The sequence below is a fragment of the Salmo trutta genome, chromosome 13, assembly GCF_901001165.1.
Source record: "Salmo trutta chromosome 13, fSalTru1.1, whole genome shotgun sequence".
NCBI lineage: Eukaryota > Metazoa > Chordata > Actinopteri > Salmoniformes > Salmonidae > Salmo > Salmo trutta.
In genome coordinates, this window is record NC_042969.1 from 73,068,517 (window position 1) to 73,082,245 (window position 13,729).

General features: G+C 45.1%; 1 protein-coding gene across 1 annotated transcript in view; it reads right to left on the bottom strand.

Moving 5' to 3' along the window:
- Positions 1–13,729, bottom strand: part of nlk2 (nemo-like kinase, type 2) — a 99,415-nt gene that overhangs the window by 36,577 nt on the left and 49,109 nt on the right. The window contains exons 4-7 of the mRNA XM_029773550.1: positions 5,758–5,864; positions 5,496–5,581; positions 3,981–4,190; positions 2,892–2,993 (exon numbers count right to left, since the gene is read on the bottom strand). Coding sequence (XP_029629410.1) covers positions 2,892–2,993; positions 3,981–4,190; positions 5,496–5,581; positions 5,758–5,864 — 505 coding nt within the window. The remainder of the gene's footprint in view (positions 1–2,891; positions 2,994–3,980; positions 4,191–5,495; positions 5,582–5,757; positions 5,865–13,729) is intronic.

Sequence of the window (13,729 nt, forward strand, 5' to 3'; positions counted from 1 at the left end):
TGGTGACACTGTTGGTGATTTATTTAGAAATTAGAATTCAAGGCACACTTAAGCCGCATTTCTACCACAGCATTCAGCAGCGATACGCCATCCGATCTGGTTTGCGTTTAGTGGAACTATCATTTGTTTTTCAACAGGACAATGACCCAACACACCTCCAGGCGGTGTAAGGGCTATTTGACCAAGAAGGAGTGTGATGGAGTGTGGCATCAGATGACCTGGCCTCCACATCACCTGACCTCAATCTAATTAAGATGGTTTGGGATGAGTTGGACCGCAGAGTGAAGGAAAAGCAGCCAACAAGTGCTCAGCATATGTGGGAACTCCAAGACTGTTGGAAAAGCATTCCAGGTGAAGCTGTTTGAGAGTATGCCAAGAGTGAACAAAGCTGTCATCAAGGCAAAGGGTGGCTACTTAGAAGAATCTATTTTGATTTGTTTAACACTTTGTTACTACATGACTCCATATGTGTCATTTCATAGTTTTGATGTCTTCACTATTATTCTACAATGTAGAAAATAGTAAAAATAAAGAAAAACCCAACAATGAGTAGGTGTGTCTAAACTTTTGACTGGTATGTACATAAACTGTGTATGTATGTATGTATGTATGTATGTATGTATGTATGTATGTATGTATGTATGTATGCATGTATGTATGCATGTATGCATGTATGCATGCATGTATGCATGTACGTACGTACATACATACATACATACATACATACATACATACATACATACATACATACATACATACATACATACATACATACATACGTAAACTTCCGACTTCAACTGTGTGTGTATGTATGTATGTATGTATGTATGTACGTACGTGAATTATAAGTAAAATAATCTGTCTGTAAACAATTGTTGGAAAAAAAAAACGTACGTACATACATACATATATACATACATACACAGTTGAAGTCGGAAGTTTACATGCACTTAGGTTGGAGTCATTAAAACTCGTTTTTCAACCACTCCACAAATTTCTTGTTAACAAACTATAGTTTTGGCAAGTTGGTTAGGACATCTACTTTGTGCATGACACAAGTCATTTTTCCAACAATTGTTTACAGACAGATTATTTCACTTAATTCACTGTATCACAATTCCAGTGGGTCAGAAGTTTGCATACACTAAGTTAACTGTGCCTTTAAACAGCTTGGAAAATTCCAGAAAATGATGTCATGGCTTTAGAAGCTTATGATAGGCTAATTTACATCATTTGAGTCAATTGGAGGTGTACCTGTGGATGTATTTCAAGGCCTACCTTCAAACTCAGTGCCTCTTTGCTTGACATCATGGGGAAATCAGAAGAAATCAGCCAAGATCTCAGAAACAAAATTGTAGACCTCCACAAGTCTGGTTCATCCTTGGGAGCAATTTCCAAACGCCTGAAGGTACCAAGTTCATCTGTACAAACAATAGTACGCAAGTATAAACACCATGGGACCACACAGCCGCCAGACTGCTCAGGAAGGAGACGCGTTCTGTCTCCTAGAGATGAACGTACTTTGGTGCGGAAAGTGCAAATTAATTACAGAACAACAGCAAAGGACCTTGAAGATGCCAGAGGAAACAGGTACCAAAGTATCTACATCCACAGGTAAACGAGTCCTATATCGACATAACCTGAAAGGCCGCTCAGCAAGGAAGAAGCCACTGCTCTAAATCCGCAATGAAAATGCCAGACTACGGTTTGCAACTGCACATGGGGACAAAGATAGTACTTTTTGGAGAAATGTCCTCTGGTTTGATGAAACAAAAATAGAACTGTTTGACCATAATGACCATTGTTATGTTTGGAGGAAAAAGGGGGAGCCTTGCAAGTCGAAGAACACCATCCCAACTGTGAAGCTCGGGGGTGGCAGCATCATGTTGTGGGGGTACTTTGCTGCAGGAGGGACTGGTGCACTTTACAAAATAGATGTCATCATGAGGACGGAAAATGATGTGGATATATTGAAGCAACATCCCAAGACATCAGTCAGGAAGTTAAAGCTTGGTCACAAATGGGTCTTCCAAATGGACAATGACCCCAAGCATACTTCCAAAGTTGTGGCAAAATGGCTTAAGGACAACGAAGTCAAGGTATTGGAGTGGCCATCACAAAGCCCTGACCTCAAACCTATAGAAAAATTCTGGGCAGAACTGACAAAGCGTGTGCGAGCAAGGAGGCCTACAAACCTGACTCAGTTACACCAGCTCTGTCAGGAAGAATGGTCAAAAATTCCCCCAACTTATTGTGGGAAACTTGTGGAAAGCTACCAAAAATGTTTGACCCAAGTTACACAATTTAAAGGCAATGCTATCAAATACTAATTCAGTGTTTGCAAACTTCTGACCCCCTTTGAATGTGATGAAAGAAATAAAAGCTGAAATAAATAATTCTATCCACTATTATTCTGACATTTCACTTTCTTAAAATAAAGTGGTGATCCTAACTGCACTAAGACAGGGAATTTTTACCAGGATTAAATGTCAGGAATTGTGAAAAACTGAGATTAAATGTATTTGGCTAAGGTGTATGTAAACTTCCGACTTCAACTGTACAAACATACAGTTGCTACTGCTCGACTAACAAAATATTGGTCGAACAACAGCCTATCAACCAGTCGACTAATTGGGGTCATCCCTAACAAACACACAAACAGCTGGATCTTTTCTCAGTAAGGGGTGAAACCTATGTTCTTTAAATAAATAGAGTCAATACAAAAGTCAATGAAACAAAGAGGTGGAACAAAACATCAACAAAACGCCATCTTGCTGTCCAAGAGGACCATTCATCACTGACTCCTGTAATAATTGATATGTAGGACTTCTGAAAACCTTGCTCAGGAGACTAATCTGCTGTCCTGCTCCAGAAAACATCAGTGTCCTTACCTGTTTGTGTGGTCCTCTGAGGATGTGGGCCCTGGCCCCCTCACACGCCGTCCTCATGGCCTCCAGAGAGGGAGTTCCCAGCAGGTCCGTGATCAGATCCAGCTTCAACACAGAAGAACACCATGCAGTATATGTTACTGTACTTGAGACATGCATGCACGAATGAACACACACACAAACAAGCGCTATGGCACATATGCAGTAAAGGCAAAGTAGTTGAGAGAGGCAGGCCAAGTAAAAGACTCCAGGGAGCTGTACTGTATGTATTGTGTGTGTACTGACTTATTGCTCCAGAATGCAATTTTGCAGTGTATTGTGAACATACAGTATCTGTCATTTTAGACATGAGCCATTTGTGTTGATATCAGAAGTGAAAGGGAGTAGTGTGTACTGAGACATAAAACTGCATTCATCCCTCCCCAGCTAACTCAACATGTCATCTGTAATATAGGTTTTTTTTTTACCACTTTTTCTTTCCAATTTCGTGATATCCAATTGGCAGTTACAGTCTTGTCCAATCACTGCAACTTCAGTACGGACTCGAAAGACGACTAAATTCAGCCTGCAGGCGCCTGGCCCACCACAAGAAGTCGCTAGAGCGCAATGAGCCAAGTAAAGCCCCCCTGGCCAAACCCTCCCCTAACCCGGACGACACTGGGCCAATTGTGCGCCTCCTCATGGGTCTCCCGGTCGCAGTCGGCTGGGACACAGCCTGGGATCGAACCCAGGTCTGTAGTGACGCCTCTAGCAATGCGAAAACAGTGCCTTAGACCGCTGTGCCACTCGGGAGGCAACATGTCATCTCTGAAAGGGATGTAAACGAGGCAGGACCAGAGCCCAAGGTCTGGAGAGACACGGACACTAAAGGTTCAAGGAAACTCTGTTCTGTTTTCAAATACAAACTTGATATCTGAAAGCTCTGCTCAAGCTGAAAAAAACCCATCTCAGTGAAGTCTACAGACTAACACAAGGATAGCGAAGACCTTTTTTTCTTATAAAATAAGCCCAGAAATGCTCTGCACTGAGTACTAGATCAGCAAGTATTCCATGTCAGATCAACAAGTCCCCAGTGTTTACAGTATTGGTTACCTGCTGGATGGGGCTTTGGGCCTGGAACAGGATGCGTCGGCCCAGTAGCTCGGCGAAGATGCATCCTATAGACCAAATGTCGATGGCGTTGGAGTAATGGTGGCTGCCCATGAGGATCTCTGGCGCGCGGTAATACTGGGTCACCACCTCCTGAGTCATGTGACGAGACTCGTCCAGCTCCTCCACCCGCGCCAGCCCAAAGTCACAGATCTGGAGAGGGATGAAGGCAGAGAACATGTTCACATTAATACAGCTATCGATACCAATATACAAATAGACTAGTCCTCCCAAACCAACTTAACCCAAGGTTTAGATGCATGCAGCTTCTTGTAAGATACACTATTTATTATTTGGCAGCTTACTGTGACTGTTCTGAGTCAATTGTTACATAACTGAATGAGAACATCGTCTGATACATCTAAAAGACACAAAAGAAAGGAATACTTGGATCGTTCATAAACGGACTAACGAGCTGCTCTGAAATTCTTTGTTCCCTCATCTCTTTTCCCCCCAAACTCTTCAAGGGATGAGCAGCTTTTTCAGAAATGCATGGCGCACCACTAATTATATTTTCCAATGAAAACACTCACTGAAGTTGATTAGCAACCTCTTCTATGGTGTCCCTACAGGAACACACTTCCATCTCGGTCTCCCCCCACCCTCACCTCCTCCAAAGAAATCTTAGGACAGCACAGCTACGTGCTAAAAAAAAAAAACAGCATTTTTTTTTCAATTTCTTCTTGTTGCTCTGTTAGCTAAATATACATTCTGGTCAGAATGACAGAAAGTGAAGGATTGGGGAGCCACAGTGTCGCACTACTCCAGACAATCGCTCCCCACCAGCTTGTACACAACTGAATCAAACTGCTTGAGTAGCTGATGCTGCTGAGGGAGATTTTTGGAAGGGGATGTTTATCATCAGAAATTAAATGACCGCCTCTCTAAAATAATGGCAGACTTGGTAGAGAAGGAACACAGCAATATCATGGGCAGACAGCACCCAATCATATGCAGGGAGCATCACAGAGGCAGGCAGGGATGGGTTTGTCTGAAAATAGCCCAGAATGTGTAGGGAAGGTTTTTGGGAAATGAGAATTAGGAGCTAAATTAGTAAATGTCTGCTAGAGACAATCTGTTCTCCAGAGTCAGCCAGAGAATGAATCTCCCTCCCTTTCTCCCTGTTGTCTGTGAGGGGGAGCTAAGGGTAGAATAAACCCAGGCAGGGCCTCCAATATTAGACCCCAGGATGAAGATTTAGGTGTCAGGAGCCCAGCATCATGTACTGTAGAAGTCAGACCCCCAGTAACACAGGCTACAGAGACTCAGGGCGCCAGACAGCGAGTGAGTGAGGGCAGGAGTGTGTGTGTGTGCGCATTTCAGATACTGTACTTCCACAGAGCAAACTCCAACCCCAAGTTGACCTCATAAATATCATACTGTAGATCTCAGTTGAGTAATACATGTCATCATCACAGGAGGATGGAGATGTTAGATAGTAGGGGACAGTAGATCAACCTTAAGCACACAGTTGCTGTTGACCAGGAGGTTGCCAGGTTTGATGTCTCGATGTAGGATGCCAGCTGAGTGCAGGTACTTCAGTCCTACAGACAAAACACATGCCGGGAAGGATTCAGTTGAACGGTTTTCAAACAGTTCCTTGTGTGAAGGTCCCACCCCGTTTTTATCATGACGATTCAAACTGGTATGTGTGTGAATATCACATTTTAATGTTTGCAATGTGATCTGTGAGTGTGTGAGCATGTCGGAGAGGTCTTACCTCGGAGGATCTGATAGAGAAACACTTTGACGTGGTCTGGGCTGAGGGGCTGAGGTGACACGATGATCTTATGGAGGTCACTCTGCATCAGTTCTGTCACCACATAGCTGGACGAGGAGTGGTCAAGGAAAACAACACCACAAAGACTACACAGATATTCTGCAGAGAAGAGCTAGCTAGGTAGTGAAGAGGGGTTAATGGAAGTAAGTGGGAATGGGTCAAGGAAAGACTATTCACAGTGTCTGTTCTGTTACATTCTAACCTACATAAAATGTTGCCACCCTAAATGGATGTTACTGACAGAGGTTGTTCCAATTCCTCTGCAAGTAGCAGTACAGTATCGATCCATTGTCACAATGGGCTACTGCTGTGAGTTTTAATAGACCTCTATGGTGGGGTCTCTATTTCCTTCTTTCTTTCTGCCCCTTTCACACTCTCCTGGGAAAGACATTCAGGCAGCCCTGTTTTGCTCTCCCTCCTCAGTCATTCTGGCAGGGTAGACACAAAATACATTACATGTGTCATACCTGAACCACAGCGCATAGAAAGCCCTCTCTGATAGAAACAACTTAATCCTGCCATCTAGCACTGTCAGCAGGCAGGCCAACTCCCAGAGCACACAGGCAGCCCAGCCCACCTGTCGTGTGTGTGTGTGAGAGAGAGAGTGAGAATGATTAGAGCTGAGTGTGCGACACTGCCTCATCGATCCTCCACAGCTCAGGCAGGGACTTTAACAAAAGTGCGCGCACACACACACACACACACACACACACACACACACACACTTCATCAATAAAGATGGAATGAAGCTACTTGTGGCATGAAATCAGAAGAGGAACAGAAAAGGCAGTGCACACACACCACACCAGGAAGGTTGAGGCTACATACCCGCTCGTGCACACGCCTGAAACACACGCACACACAGCCACAGCCAGTTGGAGAAGGCTGAAGACACTGGGTGCCTTGTGCTCCGTTGGGTCCTCGCCTCCCTGCAGACCCCCCCCATGTCAGCAGCTCAACAACTCCCACTCTTTTACAGCCATTTTTTGTTAGCTGATGCCAATGGCGACAGCTAGACCTCCTGGGGTCTGACACATAACAAAAAATACATTACAGAAAAAAAACACTTTACAATTTACATACATTTTAAAACAATAACAGACATTACAGACATACACAATTTCAGTGCATTCAGTAAGTATTCAGAGCCCTTCCCTTTTTCCACATTGTTACGATACTTTTTCTAAAATGGATAAATGTAAAATGTTCCTCAGCAATCTTCACACAATGCCCCATAACGACAAAGCAAAAACTGTTCTTAAGAAAATTTAGCAAATGTATTAAAAAAATAAAAAAACTGATACCGTATTTACATAAGTATTCAAACCCTTTGCTATGAGACTCAATAATTGAGCTCAGGTGCATCCTGTTTCCATTGATTATCCTTGATGTTTCTACAACTTGGAGTCCACCTGCGGTACATTCAATTGATTGGACATGATTTGGAAAGGCACACACCTGCCTATATAAAGGTCCCACAGTTGACAGTGCATGTCAGAACAAAAACCAAGTCATGAGGTAGAAGGAATTGTCCGTAGAGCTCCGAGACAGGATTGTGTCAAGACACAGATCTGGGGAAGGGTACAAAAAGATTTCTGCAGCATTGAAGGTCCCCAAGAACACAGTGGCCTCCATCATTCTTAAATGGAAGTTTGGAACCACCAAGACTCTTCCTAGAGCTGGCCACGCCCGGCCAGACTGAGCAATCGGGAGAGAAGAGCCTTGGTCAGGGAGGTGACCAAGAACCCGATGGTCACTTTGACAGAGCTCCAGAGTTCCTTTGTGGAGATGGGAGAAGGACAACCATCTCTGTAGCACTCTACCAATAAGGCCTTTATGGTAGAGTGCCAGATGTATGCCACTCCAAGCAGGCACAACAGCCTGCTTGGAGTTCGCCAAAAGGTACGTAAAGGACTCTCAGACCATGAGAAACAAGATTCTCTGGTCTGATGAAACCAAGATTGAACTCTTTGGCCTGAATGCCAAGTGTCACGTCTGGAGGAAATCTGGCACCATCCCTATGGTGAAGCATAGTGGTGGCAGCATCATGCTGTGGGGATGTTTTTCAGTGGCAGGGACTGGGAGACTAGTCAGGATCGAGAGAAAGATGAACGGAGCAAAGTACAGAGAGATCCTTGATGAAAACCTGCTCCAGAGCGCTCACCTTCCAACAGGACAGCGACACTAAGCACACAGCCAAGACAATGCAGGAGTGGCTTCAGGGAAAAATCTCTGAATGTCCTTGACTGGCCCAGCCAGAGCCCAGACTTGAACCCGATCGAACATCTCTTGAGAGACCTGAATATAGATGTGCAGCGACGCTCCCCATCCAACCTGACATAGCTTGAGAGGATCCGCAGAGAGGAATGGGAGAAACTCCCCAAATACAGGTGTGGCAAGTTTGTAGCGTCATACCCAAGAAGACTCATGGCTGTAATCGCTGCCAAACGTGCTTCAACAAAGTACTGAGTAAAGTGTCTCTAAACTTATATAAATGTGATATTTATAAAAACCTGTTTTCGCTTTGTCATTATGGGGCATTGTGTGTAGATTGATAATACGATTTTAAAATAAGGCTGTAACGTAACAAAATGTGGAAAAAGTCAAGGGACTGAATACTTTCTGAATGCACTGTACATACATTACTACATGTGCCTTAACCCGTCACCCCTCCCTGTCTTATCACTCGTCTCACACACACACTCCCTCCCTCTATCACAAGGCCTCTCCCGTGCATACTACTATCCCATCCCCTCTCTGCTAGCGTCTCACACACATGGAGAAGTGCCAACCGGCCACACCACAGTGGAGAACACGAGGCCCAGGGGCCAAGGACCCATCTATCTGGCCTCGGCACAGCTCCAGATGCTTCCTTTCTGCTTGATAAAACTAAACGCTTAATTACCACTTAGCATCTCACCGACAGCATTTTCTGTATTTTATATATACACACTGTGTGCATGTCTTCTTCAGCAAGAGACATGCACGGTTTAGCCTTCAACATTTATTAATAATTCATGTTTTGTTACATTGGTCTAAATTTAGAGCCACGGCAAATTGGGAGCAAATTACATTTTGCTATGCATCCATGTCATCTCAAAGTGACAATGACTAATAACGACAACATATATTTTCCATAATAGTTGTGAAATCCCACGCAATAGGTATTCTGACAATTCATGGATGAAACAACTCATTGCCAATTGCAATTTGCTAAATTGTCAGGAAATAACCCACCAAAGCCCAGAAGGAGTCCCATAATTGTATCAGTGACAAGGCAGGGAACAGATTACTTTTGTCCTGCCTCTAATACTGTATAATTATCCTCACGCAAATCATCTGCATGCTTGATTCCTCCACTGAAATGCAAACTACACTCTTTCCTCTGAGGCCCATGCTCGCTCGGTGGTGCTTGACTCTCTCTCTGCTGTGGTGACAATAACAAGGCTCTCTCTTTCTGCGAGTAAAAAGGCATGTCCTGATGGTGGGTGGGTGAGTGGGTGAGTGAGTGTGGGAACACCAGCCACTAGGGCTCTGGACACTTCTAGTCATTCAGAGGAGTGATGGAGATGGAGCAGAGAAACGTGTGAAGAGAGGAATGGTTTGGAATCTGGGGATCAGTTCCTGTTATTAGAATGGATTGCGCAACATATATAAAGGGTAGATCCCTGTGGACTGAGGTAGCTAGTTATATTTTTCTACAATGAAGCTCCAGTATTATTGTGTGTATAGACTTTAGTTGAGTTAGTCCGTGTAGGGTATGGCACCGCTGGCCTGCCCACCTGTGAGCATTCATTCTCCTTTTAACCATGTGACCTGGCGCTGAACACACTCCCAGAGGGCTCTGGTTACCTGTTACTATGCCAACCAACGCATCCAAGAAGTGGGAAGTGGCAGAGAGGCACCTGGGGTCTGCTGTATGTCAGGGAGCCAACCCTCCCCCTCCCTGCATGACTAACCCACAGAAGAGAGGATGTGGAGCAAGAGGCAAAGTACTCATGTAAACACACACGTTGACAAGGTGAGGTAAGGGGAAACCTAAGAGACATTTTAAGACCTCTTCTGGTTTTCCCTGTTTAAATGACAGTGGAATATGAGGTAAAGCCCCCCCCCCCCTCCCTCCATTAAAGGTCATATTGTAGCAGGACTCAGAAACATGAACCAGGCTCGCTAGTCAGGGAGTCTCAAATCAGCGCACACACACACACACACACACACACACACACGACACATCCTCCTACTAAACTCAGCAAAAAAAGAAACGTCTCTTTTCAGGACCCTGTCTTTCAAAGATAATTTGTACAAATCCAAATAACTTCACAGACCTTCATTGTAAAGAGTTCAAACACTGTTTCCCATGCTTGTTCAATGAACCAGAAACAATTAATGAACATGCACCTGTGGAACGGTTGTTAAGACACTAACAGCTTACAGACGGTAGGCAAGTAAGGTCACAGTTATGAAAACTTAGGACACTAAAGAAACCTTTCTACTGACTCTGAAAAACACCAAAAGAAAGATGCCCAGGGTCCCTGCTCATCTGCGTGAACGTGCCTTAGGCATGCTGCAAGGAGGCATGAGGACTGCAGATGTGGCCAGGGCAATAAATTGCAATGTCCGTACTGTGAGACGCCTAAGACAGAGCTACAGGGAGACAGGATGGACAGCTGATCATCCTCGCAGTGGCAGACCACATGTAACAACACCTGCACAGGATCGGTACATCTGAACATCACGCCTGCGGGACAGGCACAGGATGGCAACAACAACTGCCCGAGTTACACCAGGAACGCACAATCCCTTCATCAGTGCTCAGACTGTCCGCAATAGGCTGAGAGAGGCTGGACTGAGAGCTTGTAGGCCTGTTGTAAGGCAGGTCCTCCCCAGACATCACCAGCAACAACAACGTTGCCTATGGGCACAAACCCACCGTCACTGGACCAGACAGGACTGGCAAAAAGTGCTATTCACTGACGAGTCGCGGTTTTGTCTCACCAGGGGTGATGGTCGGATTGACGGTCGTGACGGTGATGGTCGTTTATCGTCAAAGGAATGAGCGTTACACAGAGGCCTGTACTCTGGAGAGGGATCGATTTGGAGGTGGAGGGTCCGTCATGGTCTGGGGCGGTGTGTCACAGCATCATTAGACTGAGCTTGTTGTTATTGCAGGCAATCTCAACACTGTGCGTTACAGGGAAGACATCTTCCTCCTTCATGTGGTACCCTTCCTGCAGGTTCATCCTGACATGACCCTCCAGCATGACAATGCCACCAGCCATACTGCTCGTTCTATGCATGATTTCCTGCAAGACAGGAATGTCAGTGTTCTGCCATGGACAGCGAAGAATCTGGATCTCAATCCCATTGAGTACGTCTGGGACCTGTTGGATCGGAGGGTGAGGGCTAGGGCCATTCCCCCAGAAATGTCCGGGAACTTGCAGGTGCCTTGGTGGAAGAGTGGGGTAACATCTCACAGCAAGAACTGGCAAATCTGGTGCAGTCCATGAGGAGGAGATGCACTGCAGTACTTAATGCAGCTAGTGGCCACACCAGATACTTACTGTTAATTTTGACTGCCCCCTTTGTTCAGGGACACATTATTCCATTTATGTTAGTCACATGTCTGTGGAACTTGTTCAGTTTGTCTCAGTTGTTGAATCTTATGTTCATACAAATATTTACACCTGTTAAGTTTGCTGAAAATAAACACAGTTGACAGTGAGAGGACATTTCTTTTTTTGTTGAGTTTATATCGCTCTGTGCATTGGGATGAGTCATTTTGTTTCATGATGAAAAGTCAAGCACGTCCATCCATTTCATAAAGCACCTGAAACGTCTTCCTAAATCCACATTTACATTTAATCTAATTGCCTGTGAGTGTCCCTCCCTCCCTTATTGTTGCAGTGCATCAGGCTGTAATCATCACGTCTTCCTGTGTCAGGAGCAGTTTAATCATTATCAGGCTGTAATCATCACGTCTTCCTGTGTCAGGAGCAGTTTAATCATTATCAGGCTGTAATCATCACGTCTTCCTGTGTCAGGAGCAGTTTAATCATTATCAGGCTGTAATCATCACGTCTTCCTGTCAGGAGCAGTTTAAACATTATCAGGCTGTAATCATCACGTCTTCCTGTGTCAGGAGCAGTTTAATCATTATCAGGCTGTAATCATCACGTCTTCCTGTGTCAGGAGCAGTTTAATCCTTATCAGGCTGTGATCATCACGTCTTCCTGTGTCAAGAGCAGTTTAATCATTATCAGGCTGCACAGGCCTGGCTGTGTGTGTGTTTGTATAGAAGAGTGTATTCACTTTAATATGCTGCCTGATTAAAAACACCCCCTCTACATAATAACCAGCGTGTAGATCTGGGGAGATGACATTCATATTCCTGTTCTGACAGAGCAGACCAAGACGGAGCACACACCAGCCTACAGTGCTCTGCCGTTGGCGCTGAATAAACACACATGCATGCACAAACACATGCACAAACACATGCACACACACAAAGACAGAAGGGGTGTCAGACCTCTCGCTCCCTCTCATTCATAAATGCACCCAAGCAACTTCAGTAGAGACCTTAATACTAAAATAGGTACAGTCACTTCCGGAACAGCAAATAACTCACTATATCTGACACATGGATGCAGTCAGTCCTGAGTCAAACACACCACACTACTCCGAGATAGAGAGCCTATTCAGATTAGCCACCCATTCCCAGACTCTGTATTCAGCAGGATAATATAATTTTCCGAGGGGGTATTTATAGGAATTCTAAGAAATAGAAAGAGCAGTGGGCAACCAACCCTAAGCATGGTGATTGTGGAATAGACTCAATATCCAAGTCATTTCCTGACAATGTTTAACTCCCCATAACAGACTTGTGAAAAGCAGACAGGCATGTGGTTGCCCTGAATGTGCTCTCTCTTTCTCTTGGCAGGTTGCGATAGCCCCATGCCATGTCACATTGAGGGCTATATACAGCCTGTTGTTGTGTCAGTAATTCACTAGCCTTCCTTGATGTGTGTGTGTGAGAGTGTGTGTGTGTGTGTGTGTGTGTGTGTGTGTGTGTGTGTGTGTGTGTGTGTGTGTGGTAATGAACATAGGGGTGCCGTGGTAAAGATATGGAGACACGTTGGCTCAGATAACTCTGGAGATTACCCTCAGTGGAAGACAGTGAAGTAGTTGTTTGTCAGGACTAGTAGGGTGTTGGTAGGTGGTAAAATGTTAACCTCTCAAACCAGGATGGAAAATGAGATGAGGGGAGCTAACCCCCTACAAAAGTACACCCAAGAAAAACAGCATGCACACCAAAACCCACAGAGGAAATGCTTACAAGTTAGCAGAGCTACCAGCCTCAACCCCTACCAGGGCTCTAAACTACGACCAATTTGGTTACATTTGTGATAAATTTTTCTGTGCGACCAAGCTCATCACTAAACTCCGGACCCTGGGATTGAAAACCTCCCTCTGCAACTGGATCCTGGATTTCCTAACGGGCCGCCCCAGGTGGTGAGGGTAGAAAACAACACATCCGCCACGCTGACCTTCAATATGGGGCCTCTCGGGTGCGTGGCTAGTCCCCTCCTGTACTCTCTGTTCACCCACCACCATCATTAAGTTTGCTGACGACACGACGGTGGCAGGCCTGATCACCAATGACGATGAGACAGCCTTTAGGGAGGAGGTCAGTGACCTGGCAGTCTGGTGCCAGGACAACAACCTTTCCCACAACGTCAGCAAGACAACGGAGCTGATCGTGGACTAGAGAGAACGGAGGGCAGAGCACACCCCCATCCACAGGACTGTAGTGGAGCGGGACGAGAGCTTCAAGTTCCTCATGTCCACATCACTAAGCATACATGCAATGTCCTCAGAGGCTGACGCATGCTGAAAGTGGAACTAGAGAGCTCGG